We start from the raw sequence: 21440 nt of genomic DNA, 5'->3' as shown, positions 1-21440 counted from the left end.
CAGCCTTACTTACATACATAGAAACGGTTTCAAATTCATACCCTTCACAAAAGATTTAGGTACAGACCCAGGCATCAAGAATAACATCTGTACACATCGTCCATAAAGCAACTACACTTCTGTCCCACTACCGGCATCATCATCTGAGCCCACCAAAGCCCTAACCGTCTCACTAAGACCAGGTTTCATGTCATGATCCTCTTCCTTGGCACCACTATTCAAAGTGTCATCAATAAATGCATCAGGAGACTGATGTTGAAGTGTATCGACTTTAGTTGTGACTGTCTCTTCAGTCACATTCACAGAATCAACTTCCTGTCCACTGCCATTCCCATCTTGAGGGCTCGTCTGATCTCCCGACTTCTCTTGATGATCATTTGATTCAATTACATGATCAATTTCAAATGTGAGTGCCTGTTCTAGCTCTTGCGACGAGTCGAATTTGTGCTGTGAGCTTTCAGTTGATGAGACATGAGATGGAGTATCTCCATTCACCAACATCACAAGTTTCATCTGTGATTCCATAGTCTTATCGGTATCGACCACCGACTCTCTAACGTCTTCTACAGCTTCAACTCCAGCTGTATCATTGTCTTCATCAGTAACTTTGGTGCTCTCTATCAACGATTTCTCTTCAATAGAACCGTCTATATCAGTAGACGCCTGTTCTTGTTGACTGCTATCAGCTTTTGTGCTTTCTTCTAGATCATTTACTGTCAGTAAACCATCATCTGATACTGGTACCATAGATCTAGCTATACATTGTACATCTTCTTCATCAGATTTGGTCTGTGTTACATTGTCAGTAAGCACCATGGCACTGTCTGCGTCAATAACTTCAGTCTTTGCATGTTCGACTTCTGGACTCACATTCTCTTCTACTACAGGTGCTTCTAAAGGTGCTTCTATTTGATACACAGAAGAAAGATTTGTCTTCCCTTCTACAGGTTGAAGGTCTTGACAGTGTGACAGCTCTGTGCCTTCAAATTGCAACGTTTCATTAGTGAGAGTAGAACCAGTGTCCTGTGGCTTATCTCCGTCTAGTCCTCTTTCATCTACAGCTTGTGATTCTTCTCCTATTACAACAGACTCATCTGCCTGTTTGTCTTCTACATGGTGTTCTAAAGATTTGGCCACTTGTAAATCTTCATGATTGTCTGCTTCTTGTGCATCCAGTATGTCAACGGGGTTGCTCACATTCTTATCTTCAGCTTCCATATCTCCGTTAGAATGTCTGTCATCTTGACTGACCACCTCGATTTCATCTTCAACAAATTCGTCTTCTTTAGTTTCAACCAATTCTTCTATGACCTCACTTTCCCACACTGCTGGCTCTTCTTCGTCATCTATTACTACGTCTTTTGTTGCCTGTGATTCTACTTCATGACCTTCTTTAGCATTTTCACTGGCTACCATATGATGCTCATCTGGTTTCTCTTCATCCTCAACTGGTTTCTCTTCATCCTCATCTGGTTTCTCTTCATCCTCAACTGGTTTCTCTTCATCCTCATCTGGTTTCTCTTCATCCTCAACTGGTTTCTCTTCATCCTCAACTGGTTTCTCTTCATCCTCATCTGGTTTCTCTTCATCCTCAACTGGTTTCTCTTCATCCTCATCTGGTTTCTCTTCATCCTCATCTGGTTTCTCTTCATCCTCATCTGGTTTCTCTTCATCCTCTTTCAGTTTAGGATCATCAGCTTCCTCCTTGACAATTGGCACCACATACTCGTCTTTCCCCACATCAGCATCTGTCTCCTTTTCAACTTGCTCACCATCATTTAATGGCTCGTTAGATTCCTCATCACCCTGTTCACCCACTGCTACTGTCTCTTCTGATGCATCTTCATTAACAACCGGCTCTTGTACCTCATGTAGCTCCTCCTCCTCCTCCTCAGCCTTTTCCATTGAAACACTTTCCTCTTCTCTCTGCCCACTCTGAGTTGCCTTCTCTTCAGCTGCAAGCGTTTCAAAGTATGTCTACAAAACAAGTACAAACCATGCAATCAACACACTGTATCTGCTGAGAACGTATGAGTCTTACTCTCTTGTCTGTCAGCTGCTGAAGTACATCCTGAACATCAGACGATGAGTTTGGTGCTCGAAGACCCAGTGACAAGAACTGATCAAATATTGCTGGATTGTGATTCAATGGCCGAGAACTCTACACACCAACCGACATAACTCAAATCCTAAACTTCACAGAGTAACAACAAGGCAAGATGCACAATCACCACTAGCTGATCACCAGCTGTATGTCTGCATATTTGCAGCATACTGTAAGCCTTGTTCAACTCATTTACCCATCCATCAACTTAAACCATAAAAGCCACCTCTTCTCTTCTGGTTTTCTGTCTTTTGGTTAGAAGAGAAGAGGTCCAACGACTCTTCGAGCCTCTTCCAAAAGACCAAAAGAAGTACTAAAATATGCCTCAATGCTCATGTTGTTCAACACAAAAAGATACCAGTAACCCAAGACATCAATTATCTGCAGGTATTTACTGTATATAAAATGACTGTCCTGTCCACACACAATATACCTTTTGTGTTGATGCTCCTTTCTTGCCCTTCTTGCCTTTCTTTCCCTTGCTCTTTCCACCAAACAGTCCGCTGAGTGCCACATCGTCATCTTTCTTTCTCCGGAACATTCCTTGGGGAATCTTCAACTCATTCGATCGAACAGGAACTGCACAACACAAGCAGTTAGTCACACACTAAGAAATAAGTCACAAAACCATCAACTAACAATCTGCACACGAGCACCATTCTATGACATAAATGACTGACAGACCATTACTCAAGTGACAGTGCTAACATTGGACAGAGTAGTAGTATATGTATTATGTGTGTATAAATCTCCCATCTCTATCCACTGCGATCAAGACACACTGGCTGTATATCCTTACCTAGTCTGTCCTCGTCTATTGACTCTCCAGCTGCAGCTTCTCCAGATCCAGTGATCAAACCGGCACCCAGTGGAGTCAGATATGCAGTAAGAGCCGTGCAGAGATCCCTTTCCTGTTTATACGGTTCCCTCATTTTCAAGTACTCATTCCTATTACAAATGTACAACACACGAGATCAACACATGATACTATTCCTCATTATTTCATTAGACATGTGCGAGCACATAGAAAAGAAAGTACGAATTTAAAACTGAGTAGCAGCAGTGTTCTAACTAGGAATTTCCACCAGCCGGCAATAGTTATGACGTCACAAACACACTATGACGTCTCAAATAGACTATGGTGTCACTTCCATTCTTCACCTGGACCATGCAGGACCATGGTTGTTGACATCAATTTCATGAAAACTACAAAATAACATGACTGGTGTACAAACCCCGCACCACTGATATGAAGACAAGAATCATAGAATAGAACGGAACTGAAGTCATGAACAAGTTTAACTTTTAGATCTAAGGAAGCTATGATGACTCATTGAAACTAGTACTATCTACCTGGTAAATACAGCAACATGTCGTTATCTAGTAAAAGTGATGAAAGAGAAAGAAAGAGAAAGACTGCACTGAAAGGTGATAACATTTGCTTCAACTTACGTAGTACTGTAGTTGCGACAGCAAGCATACAAACAATACTATAAGAGCTACCTAGTAACAATTCAACACAGTTGGAAGAGTGAAAGCTGTGCTATCTTGCCAGGCACGCTGCTGTCGAACTTGAGGGATGACTGATAGTACTTTTGGAGAAATTGCTTCAGGTAGGCTGTGCCATCTGAACATGGAACAACTGCAAATAGTGCACCTCTTAATTAACCCATGCGCATGGCTATCAAACAGGACAAAGGAGGACTCTGTCACAGCAACAGCAAATGAGTATGGCTGAATTATCAGCACCCCAGCAGCTCAACCTCCATTTGTGTTACTGCCAGCCCTCACTTGAAGTCGACTCAAAACTTCATGGAGATGATCTGGTGTGATGAACACTTCCTCGATAATCGATATTCCAATTGCTGGTTGAAGATTAGCCACTTCATTGCAACTGAAGTATCCCTTTAGACCCAGCTGATCAAAGTATTCATTTCCTTGTACCATGCAGTCACACATTAGAGATGCTTGACTTGAAGGGCTGGTGCATGTGTGTGCACAATATCAGACTGAGAGAGAACCTTTTTGCTAAACATAGCACAAATAACAGTGCATGCACTTGAGCCATTTCTGCCATTTATCAATCCTTGGCATTTTCTCGTGGGAGCAATGTTACACATGTATTAAAATCCATTGCCAATGAATGAGAAGTTACACTATGTGGAGAATTAGACGTTGGAGCAGAAACCTGATTGCTCCTGCTTAGCTGCTAAGGAGAAATAGTTGATAATGTTTCTTCTCTTTGCTGCCGGGACTGCTACTGCAGCAGAGCGTTTCCTTCTTGCAGGAGCAGGAGTGGGTACAATGCTAGACTGGGAGATTGCACTGTCTTCCGCCAAAAGACCATGAGAATTCTCATAGAGTAGCATTGAGCGTGTGCGGTTATTTCTTTCTTCTTTGTCAGATTCATTTGTATAGGCTTGTGACAGTGTTGTCACGTCAGCAGATTCCACAGACACTGTTGCAGATGATGTAGTCTCTTGTCTCTGATTCAGACATTTTGCTGCTGAAGGCAAGCGCCTGTAGGTGGACATGGTGTGTCATTTCAGTAAAGCTTTTTGAAATGGGAAAGCCTGAAGAGGAGGGCCATCAATAGAAATCTCCATCAAGCAGTTAATTGTAGAGTTCTGCAGACGATTGCGACGAGCTGATTTGATTAGTCCTAATCTGCTGAAGTCACGTTCACTGTCTGCAGTACTCAAAATGATGGCCAGACCCAGTCAATCATTGTAAGTAGATTTGGAAAATCAGAAGCATAGTTCTTGTGAAGGGCAATACCGAGACTCTGCACAGATTTACAAGCCATCAGTGATGGAATAGTGCAGACAAGGGCTTTCAGTCGAATCCATTCAGTCATAATATCGTCTACTGTCACAAGCGCAGGAACAGTTTCTTTGTCAATTACCTTTTCACCCAGTGCCTCCAGCAGTATGCCAAGCTCTTCTGTGCCAAAGTTTGTAAGATCACCTGATTGGCTGTCCTGAATTCGGGAAGAATTGAATATTCCAAAGGCATTGAGAAGAGGCATAGCAGGACATCTACTTTGCAATTTATCTATTAGAGCTTGGAGATATGGCAAATAAAGGTTTTGGTTGAACCTTTCTTTCTGAACATCAGAATACTGAATCTTCACATGTTCCAGATAATCAGAGCTTTCTCTCTTGGGTGCCAAAATGGGTGAACATCTGCTGAATGCAGAGAACTGTTGTATCCAAGGCAGGCTTTAGCTGGCTGTAGTCAAGATTTGACTCTTGAAATTTCCGTGACAAGTGAGAGAGATGGGGCAATACGTCAGCTAGCAGCAAGAGACATGCAACAAATCTGAATGTTTTGACACGATTAGCATAGGCCTTTGCAGCTGGATCTTTACGTTCTGTGGCCTCTCTTTCCAGTGCTGTGATGACTGCAGGAAGACATTTTACGAAGGCGCTCACAGCAGCAGCACGCGATAACCATCTGACAAACTTAGGCTCCTTTAACTTTGTTTCCTTTATCTGTAGCCAAGCTTGAATTTGGTGTAATGAAGATTCACGTGTTGGAGAATTATCAAAAGACCTGAAGACTCCACCTAGGGTTGGCTGAAAAACATCCTTTAAATAGGCTATGGTTTGACAGACATCACCAGCAGCTAATGCTTCCCTGTGGGCCACACAGTGCACATGAACCATATGTGGGTTAACAGCTCTCAATTGAGTAGCCACTCCAGTATATCTGCCAGTAAAATTTGCTGCCCCATCTGTGCCAAAGTGTAATCTTCGCATGTTGATACCACGCTGGATGCACCACTGTGAGATAGCGTTTGAGAGTGTTTCAGCGGTTGTGTTGGGAACAGACTGAATTGCACCAAAACGACTTACAATCCTACCCTCTAAGATAAACCGCAGATGAAGATCAAGCTGAGTGATATTCAATACATCAGTTGTCTCATCTGCTGAAAGTCCAACAAATGTACTCCACTGCAACATGTCAGTGGTTTCATCATGTATAACGCTAGCAAGTGCTTGCAGCATTGGTGTCAGAAAGAGGTCACTGGTGTAGGTTGCATTCTTTGCAAAATGTAAAGACGATAGGTCCACTCCAACTTGCACCAAAGTTCCTTTAATGAATGCCACTTTCTTAGTGAAATATCCTCTTTGGCGATCCAGTATAAAGCTTTCAACACACACACCACAGCGCGATCGCACCTGTCGTTCAACAGAAGGTTACGTTTTTGAAAGCAGCACCAAACCCACTCGTTCTTTCCATTGTCTTCGCTTCAAATCAGTCTCAACAGCTTCTCGATGAGCTGCAGATGCCTCGTGATCTTTCACAGAGTGCAACTTCACTCTCCTACATTCTGTAGTGCACCAGGCAGTAGCAAAACGTCCTCCACCACTTGACCTTGGCCGTTACGTCAAGCAAACAGAACAGAACATACGAATGCCGTCTGCAGCGTGACGAACGATAAGCCAATCGCGCGACGACTTCCATTTCAAAAACGCTTCAGGCAGTTTCTCAACTGCGTTACAATGTTCGTCAGGAGCCCTCCTGCTCTCACTCATATTTGTTGGTCATTCCCAGATATGGTCATCGGAATTCAGTATGATAGCCTGTATATCCCGGATTAGAAAGTGTGCATTTACGTAGACATGTATGTCGTCCCAACAAAAGCAGGGTGAAAGTCAAACATCATCTTACGTTACTACATACGTAGGAGATTGCATATGAAGGGTTCCAGTCTATGTGCCTCCCTAACACTGGTAAGTAGGGGTATTCTTGTTGGCATAATGATAAGTTTACAGCCGGCCACAGCTGGCACAGATTGGCTCCAGCCGGCAAAGCCAGTGCTAGTTAAAACTATGAGCAGATTAGCAGCAAACAACAAAGCATGTCTGACATAGATGCAAACAAATGAAGAAACGTCCCGTTTATAATTATCAACAGTTTTTACAAAAAAACAACTTTCGCATGTGGGTGGGTGGGTTGAAAGCCACTTTTCATTTTGGTAAAACTGTTGATGCTATAGATGGTGTACAGTGCAGTATAGGTGCAAACTGCGCTGGCATCCGAGGTGGAAACCAAACATGGCGGCCATACAGACAAAGCGTTTTGGACGACGGCGCAGTAAGGGTCCGTTCTTCTCAAAATCTGAGAACATTAGTAGTAGTCTCTACTACTCTGTCATTGAGACACTGCGAAAGTTATCTCTGGCGGACAACAGGAAGGCATTCTTCAAGAAAGCGAAGACCCTGTGGGTTATGAAATACTCGACGAATGAGATGGCACGAGAGTTCTCTCAAGCAGATCAACTAGAAAACGACAGCCAAGAGCAATTGCTACCATCATTTTTGGTTGCTGGGAATCAGAAACACCTTTCGACAGACACACTTCAGCCATGGTGTCCTTGGGATTGACAGCCCTCAGCAATGGGTTGTAGTCATTTTGCAGTAATCTGTTCTAGCATATGTTGAGTTTAGCTTTCTTGAGAGTGTGTACTGTTCTGTGTTATCTGTAGACATATACATATACATATACATACATACATATATATCACCAACGCAGTAGCGATGGTAGGTAGGGTTGAGTTTATTTTCAGTTCTTCTGTAAGAGCAGGTATCGGTATCAACCGTTTATGCTACAAAGCTAATTTCTCATTGCAGTGCATGGTCCCCTCTCAAGGGACTGACCCCTCGTAAAATTTCTCGATGACGTGAATGCTACACCTTCCAGTTCATTCGAATACATGCCCACACAAGCCCCATGTAGACTGTATGTGTTGTCGCCCTCCGCAGCGCTTCCAGCGATCGAAGACATTAGGCTGATTGAAGCCGGCCGCACTTCTACCGTTAGCATTTCTCTCTAAATTCTGATTGCATTTGCACCGAATCCAACTTACATGTTCCCTGCACCGAGTGCTACACGGGGAGTGTGTCACAATGCACGTCCACCTGTGTACACTGCACATTTGCTGGCATACACCGTTACTAGCAAATGGCGGCATTTGCTGCCTCGCAACAAAAATGCATCTACTGCGCATGTTTACGCTCGAATCCAAGTGTATGTGCAATTTTAGATTTGTTGCCAAGAACTTTCTTAAGACATGTTTATACTGCTCTGCAATACGACGAATCATTAATTGTGTTGCAATTAAGTCATAATTAATGAATGCTTGACTTTCATGTACATTAGCAATGTGCTAGCTCCTGCCGCAAGGGGTGTAATAATGACCACCCCCTAACTCTAAGTATATTGATCTGAGGTCAACTACCCCTTCTCCAATATATTTCTTTACTTTCTTTATTAAGTTCAAAAAAGAATACAAATAATGTATGAAAAACATTTTGAAAAATGAGAAAGCTGTAGGGTAGCCATACGATACAGAACAGAAACAAGGCCATGTAGGGTCACTGGTGTGCTGTGACATCTCTCGTATACAGACTGACTGAGCAATACATCATCCCTACATTGCACCATTTTTTAATTAGAGACACATAATGTGTTTTACAACTTACTAATTAAAAAATGGTGCAATGTAGAGATGACGTGTTGCTCAGTCAGTCTGGATATGAAAGCTGTCACAGCACACCCTACATGGTCTTGCTTCTATTCTTTTTCGTACGGCAACCCTATACCTTTCTCATTTAAAAAAATGTTTTTCATACATTCATATATGTATATGTCTGGGTCATATATCATGGTATGTAACTCTCGTTTGGGGATGGATGGGTGGGGTACAAAAAGAACGAAAGATTTTCGTTTCGTAAAACCGTTGACAATTAAGGATGGCTCTTTATGGCTCTAAAGTCCTTGTTAACTCTTGCATGCATCAAACTGTGACTAATGGGGGGGGGAGGGCTACAAACTTCAGTGAAAATGGACAAATGCAGAAACAGATTTCTGTATCTCTTCTGGCCTACTGGAATTCAGGCATCCAAAGAGTGGCAGAAAAGTTAGATCATACGCAGTTGCATCAGAACAGATTAAGTACTCACAACATAGAGATAGCCTGGTAGCTATAGTTGTATAGCAAAACTAACTAAGGCAGTTGAATAGTTTTGAGTTCATGCAATGGCTCAAAAGTCATGCGACCTCTTCTCTTCTCGCCTCCATGTTTTGACTACAGCTACAAAAGGTCTCGTGACTTCCCGGAAAAATGAGAATAAGAAACCCTTGCACACACACATGCAAACACACATGCACGTGCACACACACACACACCAGGGGTGTTCCCAAGATATTTGTAAGGCACGGCAGAAATTGCTATAACCACGCCCATTCCAATTTTTGTGGTGGCAGGCTCCAGGAAAGCTTTGGTGCGGGTTTGCTTACCCCTGAGAAGCCACAAACTGTTGTCATGGAATGCTCAGGCACAAAAAGAACAAAGTGGTTTATTTTTTAAAGTTTCTCTCTGTCTTAGTTCACTGTGCTTAATTGACCACATGATAGCTATAATAAGCCATACTAGGATTCATGGCCCATCCTTCATACAAGCAAGATACTGTAGTGTAAAGTTAGGTCTGTGGACACGTCACGTGCAATCTTTGTTGCAAGGTCCCGGATGTGCTGAATGAATTCGAATCTTGCTCTTTGTGCTTGTTTCGATAGAAATCAACACACTCCCCGTGTAGCGCTTGCTGCAGAAAACGTGTAGGTTGGATTTGGTGCAAATGCAATCACCATTTGGAGAGAAACAAAAGCGCTAGAAGAGTAAGTTTCGTCCGCAAGAGATATTCGATTGCTCGAAGCTTTGCAAAGGATGACGATGCATACAGTCTACACAGGACTGGTGTGGGCATGTGTTCGAATGAACTGGAATGTGTAGCGTTTGCGTCATCAAGAAATTTTACGTGGGGGTCGACTCCTCAAGAGGGGACCCTGTGCATGATTTTTTTAATCCTTTTACGCAAACCTTCCCCTGTGCGTGCCGATTTCGGTTGCGAACGGACAAAAGACGTGGCCGCCAAACGCGAACACACACACAGACAGACAATTTGAGCTTTATATATTAGATAGCCACTAGAAAATTTCTAGACCTCAAGAAGCTGAGAACCTACTAGTAGTATCGGAAGGGCCAGACATCTACAGAATCGTTTGTTACCGTCAGATACTGACCTACATAGGGGGCAGTGCACCTAGATTACAATTAAGTTCAAACCATATGGCAGTCTTTGTCCTAATTGGTCTTATCTTCAAACCAAGCATCCCCGGAACTACTTGTTATACCTCATTCACACGAGCACAGTTGCAAACTGGGCCGAGCCAAGCCAGCCCGAGCTAGTAAAGCGAGCCAGCCGCTATAGTAGGCGTGTTCCTTGGTGCGCACGCTAGCTATGCTGTTTGTCGAGACACTCGCGCTACTATGAATATGGAGCAAGTTGCATGCACTTACTTTTCGCTGACGATAGAGCAATCTAATTTGAACCTGGATGCTGTCCTCACCCCACAATTCAATGAGGCACAGGGTTTCCTGCTCTGATCACGCCATTTTCGTATCTAGTGAGCATGCGTGGCTGTCAGCCTGGCTTGGCCCGCATTCACACGATGATTTGAAGCCGCGCTGACCCGGGCCAGCACGGGCAAGTTGTGGCGGGCCAGGCCAGCACGGCTCGGCCCGCATTCACACGACGATTTCATTCAGTGCTGACCCGTGCCAGCCCGCGCTGGCCCGGTTAGGAGAGCTTGTATGAATGGGGTATTAGTCTCAAACAACTTCCCACTTTTCAAAATACAAATACAAGTCCATTATCTTCATAGCTAATCACTATCTACTCATGCAGTAAAGCATGGCGGGCCTGTACCAAGTGGAAGCCAAGGCATGGCGGAGCGCCGTGCCTTTTGTATGCTGGGGACAACCTGCACACACACACACACACACGCACGCGCACACACACACACACACACACACACACACACACACACCACCACCACCACCACCACCACCACCACCACCACCACCACAACACACATACAACTTACATTTCCTTCTGGTGAGCTTCGTGAGCTACGCGACGATCCTCTTCTTTTCGTCTTAATTCCTCTTCGCGTCGTGCTTTTCTTTGCGCTCGCATACCCTCATAGTAAACATCCAGTTGCTTCTTGTTCTGACCTGCCAGCTCTTTCTTCCTTGTATAAAGCTCATCTATCTCTACAAAGCAGAACAACAGATAACTCTTGAAGCACTAAATTACGTGCTCCACAGCAGAACCACACAAGACAGACACATAAAACACGACAAAACAAGACACTAAGAAACAGAGTATACAAGGATGCACACAGGATAGGAAACATGCAACAACAACCAAACAGGGCAGATAAAACATGACAACACAAAGACAATACCAAACAGACTATGGAAGTATGCATGCAGTTTGAAAACAAAACATGCAACAACAGCCAAACAGAAAGCAGGGCAGATAAAACATGACAACACAAAGACAATACCAAACAGAATATGCAAGTATGCACAGTTTGAAAACAAAACATGCAACAACAGCGAAACAGAAAGCAGGGCCGTATGAGCCGGTTGGTCTGATTTTGGCCAGACTATCTTTCAAAAACTGTACTTTGGACAGTTGGCGATTGCCCGAAACTTCTGATTGAAAATATAGGTGATTAAATAACTAATATATTTATAGTTAAAATGAAAGCAAATTAAGGCATTTTGAATTAATTGCATGCTATTTATACCGCCTTAAGGTCATTGTGTAGCCATGTATTAGAGCAACTGATGGTAAACGAAAGTAATTATTCAAGAACTCGTTATGCTGCAAGACTGCTCTCTCGGGTCACTATCCTTGAACCACACCCTCTTAGTGCGCGTTAGGCCAGACCACTTTGAAATGCTGCCTACAAGCCTGCTAAGGTAATGATACAGTAGCAACAATCTATTAAATCACCTTTTCGAATGGCATCTTTTTCGGATATTCGCTGTTTGAACTCTGTCCAAGCCTGGTCCTGCTTGCCCTTCATTCCATCAAGTTGAGTTTTTACCTTCTCTTCTTCCTGTCGAAATTCTGTCAACTGCTTAAAATGTGCCTAGAAAATCACAAAAACTTATTATTTGACAAACAAATGATCTCAAGCTAACACTCTGAACGAAAGAGTTAGACAAGATTATAGTGAATGTATGATTGTCCAGGCCAAACACTCGCTTTCTCGAATTTCCTACTGATGGACCAATAATCGGGATGACCAGTAGAAGCAACTAGTAATGCTAGACATGTTTCAATACATTTCCGCACTTTGACTTCTGTGTGTAGCTCTCAGGGAAGATCATTAACGAGGCATAACTGGCTGATTGTTTGCCATTTCAGGGCTGCACATTTCATGATGGATAACGTAGCTTGCACGTTATGCACACAACGTCGCAACTTAACCTCATAACAGTCGAAGGTGTACAAATATGGCACTTGTCTCATCATCCTATACACTGTAATTGTTCATGGCAACGAGCATGGCTATGAAATACTTGGTGATGAGGCGACGAAAGACACAAAGAAAAATGCCAACTTCACGCCAATCAATCTATTGATCAAAACGGCAAACATTTATATATATATATATATATATATATATATATATATATATATATATATATATATATATATATAATGGCAGTGTTGCTGTCATGTAAAGCACTAGGTAAGCTGCTCAAACTTGAACGATGTAAACAGGGGCATAGAGTGGCATGAGCTAAACCGGGCTATAGCCCATCATTTGTAGGCGTGATAATAACAATTGTGGACTGTAAATACGTGAGAGGACCAAAGCTATATATAGTACATACACCATCCTTTTCTCCAGTCTGGATCTACCACTGATTCTATGATATCAGTCAATTAGAAGCCATTAAAAATAAGCGGGTCAGTAAAGTGGGCGTGTCCCATAGCATCGAGAAGTTTACCCCCATTTCTAGAGGTCACGCTATACTCCTGTTTAGTCGTAGCAGTTTCAATATATATTTCCCCTCGAAGTAAGAATGAAACACACACGAAACGCTTCTGTCACAGCAGCATGGCCAAGCACAGCTTCAAGACAAAGTACACAGTGCTTAGAAATCCATTCAGATGCAAAATATGCAAAACCAAATTGACTGGGTTTACAGTGGTAAAGTAGTTTAGGGTGCGTTTGACTTGCAGTTCCAGCAGTTCTAGAACAGCCGGAACAGCTAGAACTGACACGGCACACTCTCTGGTCTGAAAGTTCAAGGCTATGACTGACACGCCTCTTTTCTGCAAAAGTCCGGGGGAAGAGTAATGGCACACTATACTGCAGACAACAATACTGATAGTTTCGTGCGTTCTATCGCTCTGTTTGAGGAAGGATTGGCATCCATCAAAAGTCAAAAAGAGTCGTTATTAGCTGAAGTCGCTCTAGTAGTACGTACAGTAGAACTCTACCTTCCGACCACCTTGAAACTAGCACCCCCCCTAAAACACAACCACTTTCCTCCGGTCCGAAGCTTTTCGAGGATCTGTAATACATTGTGTTCTCGGAAATACGTCCACCTCAGAATTCAGAATTGCGACCAACTTTTATGGTTCCTCCGACCATTCTTAGCCCTGGCAATTGCGGTCAAGCACATCATGCGTACCTCATCGGTATTCTGGATAAAACGTAAGAAAATGGCAACGCCAAGCTCTGCAAAATCCGTGAAGAAGAGGAAAGAACTGTCGCTTGAAGAGAAATGGACACTAGTTGATGAGAGTGACAGAAAAGCTCAGCAGCAACTCACTACAAACTTTGGCATCGAAACGACGCGATGAAAGAAGACCTGGTTTTGTACGTGCCTTCTATATACAGTAGAACCCCGCCTTACTCTTAGTCATTCCTAGTGTTATGGATACTGCATCATAGAAGCTTGCTAATTAATGATGCACTTCATGATGTCCCATGTCAATGAAAAGGAGCACTACAGTGCTGAACCCTAGGTGCTGAGAAATTAACCCCTTTCTAGTTCTGGGTACTTTGGTTGTACAGTAGAATTAGCAATGTGCTTCCAAACACACTGCAAAGAAGGAAACTATGGGTAAGTTAATTTCAGCCTCAACAGTGAGGCACAGGTACGTACTCCAATCGCAACAACGCCTAGAGTTAACAACACCAAACAGTTGCTGTACACATACTGGCAAGCACCTATTTACTTGCAAGCATGCACAAATTAAACACAATGTGCACGTCACTAGACACAAGGATCCCAACACTTATTTATACAAATGGCTGAGTCACACTAGACCCAAGCATCCCAACACTTGTGTATACAGGTGGCTGAGAAAGGACAGACAGTCTTATCATCAAATGGTAAATCACTTTGTCGCAGGTTCACTTACTCTCCGTTTGCTATGACCTTGAAGGTACACTCGAAAGTCATGATCAGTAATTAAAATTGGAACGTCCTGGATGACTCTGCCTAGACTAGCGGACAAGCTCCAACAACCATATGTTGAGATTACACAAGCGATAACAGTGAACGCACGCTATACAATCCAAAGTTGTTTACATTGCCGTTTCTGTTAGAGTCAGTATTTCCGTCGCGTCGATCGTTCGCCACTTCCGGTAATACAACTACTATGACTCTCACTACGCCTAGAGTTATTAACAGATGTGTGTTACATATATCCGGGTTCTAGTGATGTGGGTGTGGCCTATACAGCCCACGTAGATTCAGAACGAAGACCACCTCAGAAATAGGACCAACAAAACCATAGTCCTGAAGGTGGTCGTAATTTCACGGTTCTACTGTACACGGATTGGTAGATATGAAGCCAACCGTAGTAGGAGTTGGCATTGTTTCGGTTAGCAGTTCCAACAGTTGTGACACGCCCTCATTTCAGTTCTACAACTGCAAATTGAACACACCCTTAAGCCGGGTCACAGTACGACGCTGGCACGAGCATTGTGCGAACGTCCTGGACACTGACGATGAGCGAGCGTCAGCATCACACTATGAACATGTCAGCGTCCGCGACGTTCGCACGACACTAGGCGAGCGTCCACGACACTGGAATAGAGAAAAGCTCTAATCGAGCGTTCTAGCCGGAAGTGACCCAGCGTCTGATTACATCACGTGCTCCGTTTCAACCAATCGAAAGTCAGTCACTGGATGTATCCGGGATATTCTATTCGTTCACATGGCATCGATGATTGATTCGTCGATGGAAGTTTTCATTGAGTGTGTGCGTGGTTTTCCCTGCATTTGGCAAGCTCAGTCAAAGGAGTACAAGGACATAAGAATGAAAGAAAACGCTTGATCGAGACTACGGCACAGCAGCGCAACAAAAGCAAAACGTCGTCATCCATGTCAGTCACGAGTACATTGTACACACGTGGTTACTTTGCAGCACCAGACCACTGTCGCAGTGTGTTCTTTGTGCGATGGACACTCGTCAGACGCAATACTGTGTGAATGGTCCAGCGCCAGCGTCTTCGCTGACGCTCGTGTGAGCGTCCTTGTCAGCGTCCAGGACGTTTGCAGGATGCTGTGCCAGCGTCGTACTGTGAACCGGGCCTTAGTCAACCAAGCTCAATCTATCCGGACTCTGATTTTACAATTTCCACTAACAGAAATTCTGAATAAAAGGTTCATACAAAGCCGGTTCCACACAGAACTAACAAACCACACTAATTCTGCTCGTGTTTGCACACGAATAACTCACAAAAACAAATATGTCACCTCACCTCACGCTCATCCCTTAGCTTGTTCTGCTGTGCACGTTCGGCATCAATTTTCTCCCGCAAAGCAACATACTCTCTGGATATCAGAAGAGTTTACTTTCAACTTCTTGACTGTCACACCCTACTGCAGTTGACTTACTGTATACTACGCTTAGATGCTTTCAGAGTACTAATTTCAGTCACAACCCTTTTCTCTTCTGACAAGCTCAACCGTTGAGTTTGCAGCTGCTGTTCCAGTTTCCTGTAATACACGAATAGCATTATCCACAATTTATAGTTTCGTACTCGATTTTTACTTGATTGCGTCGTCGACGTGCGGCTCAGACTTAAACTTCAGTCCAGACTGCAACTTAGTCAAAGCCTCTCTCTAAACACGTGACACACCACGTGACTTTCCGATCACATGATCCACAACTACATCCAGCTTTCCGAACCATTTTCTGAACATTGGTGTTCGTCTGCTGCAGCTTCAGCTCGAGTTTGCGTCGTTCCTCAAGCACGCTCTCTCGCCGAGCCTTCAACCTGCGCAGCTCGCCCAGCAGAGCTTCTCGCTGCCCTCCAACGCTTGAATCGCCACTGGAATCTGGTCTCACAGCTGTTATAGACGCCTTAAAATGCAGTCAAACTCAGTAAACGACAAGTAAAGAGGCGAAAACCGACGAGAACACGTTGATTCATCACATGTTTACCAGTTTGTCTTCCTTCTGTTTGATTTGACGCGCTATTGCGTCCATTTCTTCATCATACTTCTTCTTATCTGGTATCTTGACCTTCTTACGTCTGCTTTCTTCGACATCCGGACCTGCATGAACACAATACAGTAAAGAGGCCCCGAGTAATCTCGTGAACTCTAAGAGTTAACCTGAGTCTAGCTCTTTGGATGCGCTGTCTCCTCTGGAATCGCCCATTGTAGAGCCGTGCGAGCAACAATAGAGAACACTCAGACACGTTCGCGTGTACGGGCATGTGGCACCCGTTTGCGCATGTGTGAGCGCCCACGCGCAGCTCTGATCACGTGAACTGGAGGAACGAAGGCGCGCAGCTACAGAGTGTACCTACAACTCTAGTCAATTTCAGTGTCACTGTCAGCCAAGATACCGCCGCCGACTCACAACCTGAGGTTAGCCTTTCAACTTCGTTTCATTGCTTAGTAAACGAGTGCAGCGTCGTTGTTAGTGTTCAGTCTGACTCGCGGTCGTCGGCCATGTTCTACGACAACTACATTTTAGCTCGCAAGGGTCCGCTTGCTCGCATCTGGGTTGCAGCGCATTATGACAAGAAGCTGAGCAAGGCGCAAATCTACGAAGTGAACATCCACGCCTCCGTAGCCGCCATCCTGTCGGACAAGATGAGACTGGCCCTACGTACGTCAGGTCACTTACTGCTCGGTGTCGTTCGCATCTACTCGCGTCAGATTCGGTACCTTTTGGCCGATTGCAACGACGCGTACGCGAAGATACGGCTGGCCTTCCGTCCGGGCATCATCGATCTGCCGGTGGTGGACAAGGAGACTGCAACCAACGCTGTTACTATTCCAGCAGACTTTATGACGTTTGACGACTCGTTCCTGGACGAGGATCAGTTGACGGAGTAAGTCCCGGATGTAGATACTTTAGATTTATTATTCTTTGTAACTAAACGGGAGTTTTCTAGCACTCAACTGATGAAACGATTTGATCTCAATCAAGGCTTATTGGAGGAGATCACTCTAAAAGAAAAACCTCATATTCAAAGGAGTGATCGTCCAAACTTTGATGATAAGTTTGGTGATGACGACGATGAAGATGGAGGGTTTATACTTCCGGTCGATTTAAGCAAAATGAGTACCAGATCCAGGGACAGGTCATTGATTCAATTTGACAGTGATGAACCACCTCCACTGGGTGATGAATCAGCCTTGTTGGGTGAGGGTGAAGGTGATCACGTTGTCCCAATGGAGCAAGAACAACCAGAAGTACCAGAAGAATCAGAAATGTTACACGGAGAGTCAGCACCATTGGACTTAGAACCAATCGAACCTCCAGCAAAGAAAGCAAGGCGTGAAATGTTACCCGATTCTTCCAAGGTGGCTGTTGATCCTGTCACAGAGCTGACAGGGGATCAGATTCGAAGACAACTTTCCGATTGCAGTGGCCTTATTGAAATTAGGCCAGTGGCCCCACCCACACGTTACCATGCTGCGATGCAAGAGAGTGGTGTAGCTGAAACACTCATTGGTGAACCATTGATTCAGTGTGGTACAGTCTTGTCGGCTTTTTTAATTGATGCTCAGAAAACCAAAATCAAACTGTCACGAAAACATGATGAGACCACATTGGATTTGGAGGAAGCAGTAGAAGAGGATCCCATCGAACCGGACAAGGAACTAGAAGAGGATGACATGATGCTTCCACTGGATGACCAGGTTCTTCCTCCAGAGGATGAGGCTTCAAAGCAAGAGTTTGATCTAGTCAAAGGTGATGAGGAGGATGAAGTTGCACAAGAAGTTCCCGAAGAATCAGAAGAATCTGGCCATCGACGTTTTTCTCGTGCAACTGACCAACTACTAAGTGTTGTTCAAAGGAGATCAAGATCAGGACAACAAGTAAGCTTTCTGAAGCTTTCTCGGGGTTTGAACAGACAACAGGCAGCTATGAAGTTTTACTCGGTTGTAGCTCTCGTTTTAGAAGGACGAATTGTCACAGAACAGACTAAACCTTTTGCAGATATTTCAATTCGCTTGGTGTAAATCTCATTTTAATCACACACAGCTGGCTGTTGCTAGTAGTGCAACTTCACAGTGGGAAGAATGCCTTATTACAATTCTAATATACTGTATGTAAACGACAGAAAAACAACAGGCTTTTTATGGTTGTGCACGACCACGGTCAACTGCCAGTGTCCACGTTCATTTGTAGTCCAAGTCTAACTTCGAATTTTTTGATAAACAGTCAGAGGATGGATGCATGCAAACAGACATTAGTTTAGAGTGCTGTTTCCTACCTGCAATACAATTCTCCCGTCTGGTCGCGAGTTCGGAAATACGCTTGTTCTTTCACCTCACTCCCACATTCTACTGCATGCGATCAGGTTCCGAAGACCTTGGAAAAACTAGAAGGCGTAAAATGTTGGAGTGCTGCCAAAATTCAGCTCTAGATCTACTGCTTTCTAGGCCTTGCAATTCATACGTTTGGCAGCCATTATATACGACATGCAACAGATACGATATGTCCTTGTTTTCCAGCTGCATGCGCGTCTTCTTTTTCGTTCGACTTGTATCCATTGAGGCTCCCCAGCGTAATGGCAACAGACATAGACAAGGAATATGCTGCATGTACAGTATGCAGCGGCAGGTATTGTTTACAACAAGGTGCATACCTGCTGCAGTACCACGGACATTAACTTTGCTCTAAGAATTAAACCATCCAAACAGCATCAATTAGATGCGACAAAAATTCTAAAATGTGAGAAGAAATCGCGACGAACTACCGTTCAAAATATGACAATTTCATGAGCAGAAATAAACAGCTAGGCCGGCAATATTGAGTTCACATGGATAGCATTTATGTCTGAATCCCCATTGCATGCTTCTGTAAAGCAGTAAGAAACTCGGTGGCAAGTGCCACAGAGAACGCCGGATGTAAGTGCAACTCGGCCGTTGTTCTCTCTCCCCAAGGCGGCATCAGTAAACCAATGCGAATGATTCGTTGAACGTGTCTCTCGCGAGCGATGTTTCCACTCTTCCAACTGGAAGCAATACCAGGGAAACATGCCTACGTAAAACAAAGTCGATGTATTGGTCAACGAGTCAATGTATTAGTCAACAAGTCAATCGTGTTCGTGAGTCTGTATTCATATGCTTACTTGAAAGCAGCAAAATATACCACTACAGCACGCCGGCATTTGTGCTATCTCTGCGGCATGGGCCGATACCGTGAACGAGACTAACTCGACAGCCTTCAGAGACGCGAGAGGAACAGGAACGTAGACAGTGGCGTCGCCCTCCTTCGCAAGTAACACGTACCGCGGTGAATGCACACCAACGGTCTCCTCAAGAGTCGCTTCTAGAAATAGAAGTGGTAGTTAGACCCATGAATGTGCTTGAAATGACATACCCGTAAATGCGGTATTTTGCGAATCGGAATTAAGTCAAGCACATGCAGTTGCAAAGTCTAATTCGCAAACTTTACGCGTGCATGCTGACCCGTGGACACGCGTGTTCACCACGTGATGAACATTTGCGCATGCACCGAGCATCGTGTCCGTTCTCTAGACTGGTACACGTGTTAGTACACGTACACGCGTGTACTTTACTGCTGTGATTGTCCACGTGGTATGGGACGGACCCTTGCGGAATGAGTTTTGTAGATACTGAGTTGTACTAAGCTCTTTGCGTCCTACCTGGGTCCTGAGCCGAATGACATGCAATCCTATGCAGTATAGGTTTATAAGGTAGGAGTCAACAAGTATACTGGTACCATACACTGTATCACAAAAATTACATCGCAAAATGTTTTCGAGATGGGCTTTCACAAAAGGGGGATGCTGGGAGCACGTGCCTCTCAACTTTTCCAACTGCCAAGTGACCTGCTATCTATACAGTATTACTGCAGTAAAACTATAGTGTTAATGGGGCCACGCCCACCCTCTTTGCAAACGCGTCCTCCCTCAAATGGAAAATACCGCATTTAGATAGTTATCTCTGTTTAATTAATTAATTAATATTGCAGTAGCTTACTCTTCATGTGCTCGCAAGACAAAAACAGCAAGCGCTTGTTGGTGAGCACGGCCTGCCCCCTCGGAAGATGCCGGTACTCTTCTCCCTTCTCGTTGTGCAGTACAATCCTGGAGTAGACGAGATGCTTTCCTTGAGACGTGACGAGCGTCTCACCACTCACCAGTAAGTGTTGTATCATATCCGAATATGTAAACCCCGGCTGTCAAATCCTAGTAAGTCAGTCTACGCAATTTGACTGAAAACTGGTTAGTTAGGCCGGGCAAACTTGATTCACAGTTTAACGTCCCCGCCCGCATCATATTTTGGGAAAACAAAATAAGTTTCATTATTCATTATCTAGGACACATGACACCTCGCATGTACCTGTCTGGTGTTGTGCACGTTAGTTTTCAAAATATGGCTTCCTTGGTAAGAGTGCACGTGTGCACTGCTAAGAAAACCCTGGTTCACTGGACTGTTTTGTCGCTGTCCCCTTCAGAAACCTTTGAAGATCTGCTGACATCAGTCCAGGCCGGGCGCTTCTCTATTGTGAAGATGTCTAACGAGTTGTCGGCGGCCCTTTTGACGTCGACCTGTCTTCGTTGGCAGCGACAAGTTGTTCTTGTCGTCAGTCAAAAAGAACCTGACAGCTGCTGATGTTATCAGTGTATTTGGCCACTTCGTAAAGTTTATTGTTGAGCCTGCAGGTCGTCCTACCGGTGCAACGAATACGGTGCACGTGAAGAACGCATTTGAGGTAACGATGCAGTGTCGGCTGACCGTCAGTACACCATGTTTGCCCAACCTCATGGAAAAGAAAACGAAGAGAGATAGGATGTTTGATGATCTCATACAGCTTGCTGAGGAGAAAGGATTGAAATTCCATCCTGACCAACTAGAATCCGGCAGACCCTATGTCAACACAGTGTGCTCCGCACTGTGGTACATAGATGGTCATCACGGGACCCTTGGTCTCCGAGGTTGCAA

The 21440-nt window shown here is 44.2% G+C and overlaps 3 protein-coding genes across 3 annotated transcripts in view; 1 reads left to right on the top strand and 2 right to left on the bottom strand.

The window, feature by feature from the left end:
• Positions 1 to 5: 5 nt before the first annotated feature.
• LOC134195308 (glutamic acid-rich protein-like) lies at positions 6 to 16740 on the bottom strand. The gene is made up of 12 exons (XM_062664319.1): positions 16620 to 16740; positions 16447 to 16559; positions 16192 to 16365; positions 16054 to 16124; positions 15897 to 15998; positions 15761 to 15833; positions 11980 to 12118; positions 11060 to 11228; positions 2904 to 3052; positions 2538 to 2683; positions 2042 to 2161; positions 6 to 1977 (listed from the first exon to the last, which is right to left on the bottom strand). The coding sequence occupies exons 1-12, from the start codon at positions 16663 to 16665 to the stop codon at positions 112 to 114; spliced, it is 3168 nt and encodes a 1055-aa protein (XP_062520303.1). The 5' UTR covers positions 16666 to 16740; the 3' UTR covers positions 6 to 111.
• A 12-nt stretch (positions 16741 to 16752) lies between these two features.
• Positions 16753 to 18620, top strand: LOC134195309 (double-strand-break repair protein rad21 homolog). The gene is made up of 3 exons (XM_062664320.1): positions 16753 to 16877; positions 16934 to 17347; positions 17411 to 18620. Exons 2-3 carry the CDS (start codon positions 16962 to 16964, stop codon positions 18483 to 18485), a joined length of 1461 nt encoding a protein of 486 aa, XP_062520304.1. The 5' UTR covers positions 16753 to 16877; positions 16934 to 16961; the 3' UTR covers positions 18486 to 18620.
• A 514-nt stretch (positions 18621 to 19134) lies between these two features.
• LOC134195484 (uncharacterized) overlaps positions 19135 to 21440 on the bottom strand; it is a 2980-nt gene continuing 674 nt past the window's right edge. Inside the window, exons 3-5 of the mRNA XM_062664504.1 lie at positions 20475 to 20673; positions 19601 to 19800; positions 19135 to 19509 (exon numbers count right to left, since the gene is read on the bottom strand). Of these exons, the coding sequence (XP_062520488.1) occupies positions 19300 to 19509; positions 19601 to 19800; positions 20475 to 20673 (609 nt within the window). The 3' untranslated portion in view covers positions 19135 to 19299. The remainder of the gene's footprint in view (positions 19510 to 19600; positions 19801 to 20474; positions 20674 to 21440) is intronic.

This window comes from Corticium candelabrum, chromosome 20 (genome assembly GCF_963422355.1).
Source record: "Corticium candelabrum chromosome 20, ooCorCand1.1, whole genome shotgun sequence".
NCBI classification, from domain to species: Eukaryota; Metazoa; Porifera; class Homoscleromorpha; order Homosclerophorida; family Plakinidae; genus Corticium; species Corticium candelabrum.
The sequence above is the reverse complement of the archived record's forward strand: the minus strand, read 5'-3'. Positions and strand labels throughout refer to the sequence as shown.

Bases quoted from the DNA above. Each gene is read 5' to 3' on its own strand.
- LOC134195308 (XM_062664319.1), bottom strand. From the start codon at position 16,665: ATGGGCGATTCCAGAGGAGACAGCGCATCCAAAGAGCTAGACTCAG. The intron at 12,119-15,760 runs GTGAGGTGACAT...GTGATTTTCTAG, and splicing joins AGCTAAGGGATGAGCGTGAG to GCACATTTTAAGCAGTTGAC. The intron at 2,162-2,537 runs GTATATTGTGTG...GTTGGTGTGTAG, and splicing joins AAGGAGCATCAACACAAAAG to AGTTCTCGGCCATTGAATCA.
- LOC134195309 (XM_062664320.1), top strand. From the start codon at position 16,962: ATGTTCTACGACAACTACATTTTAGCTCGCAAGGGTCCGCTTGCTCGC. The intron at 17,348-17,410 runs GTAAGTCCCGGA...GGAGTTTTCTAG, and splicing joins GACGAGGATCAGTTGACGGA to CACTCAACTGATGAAACGAT.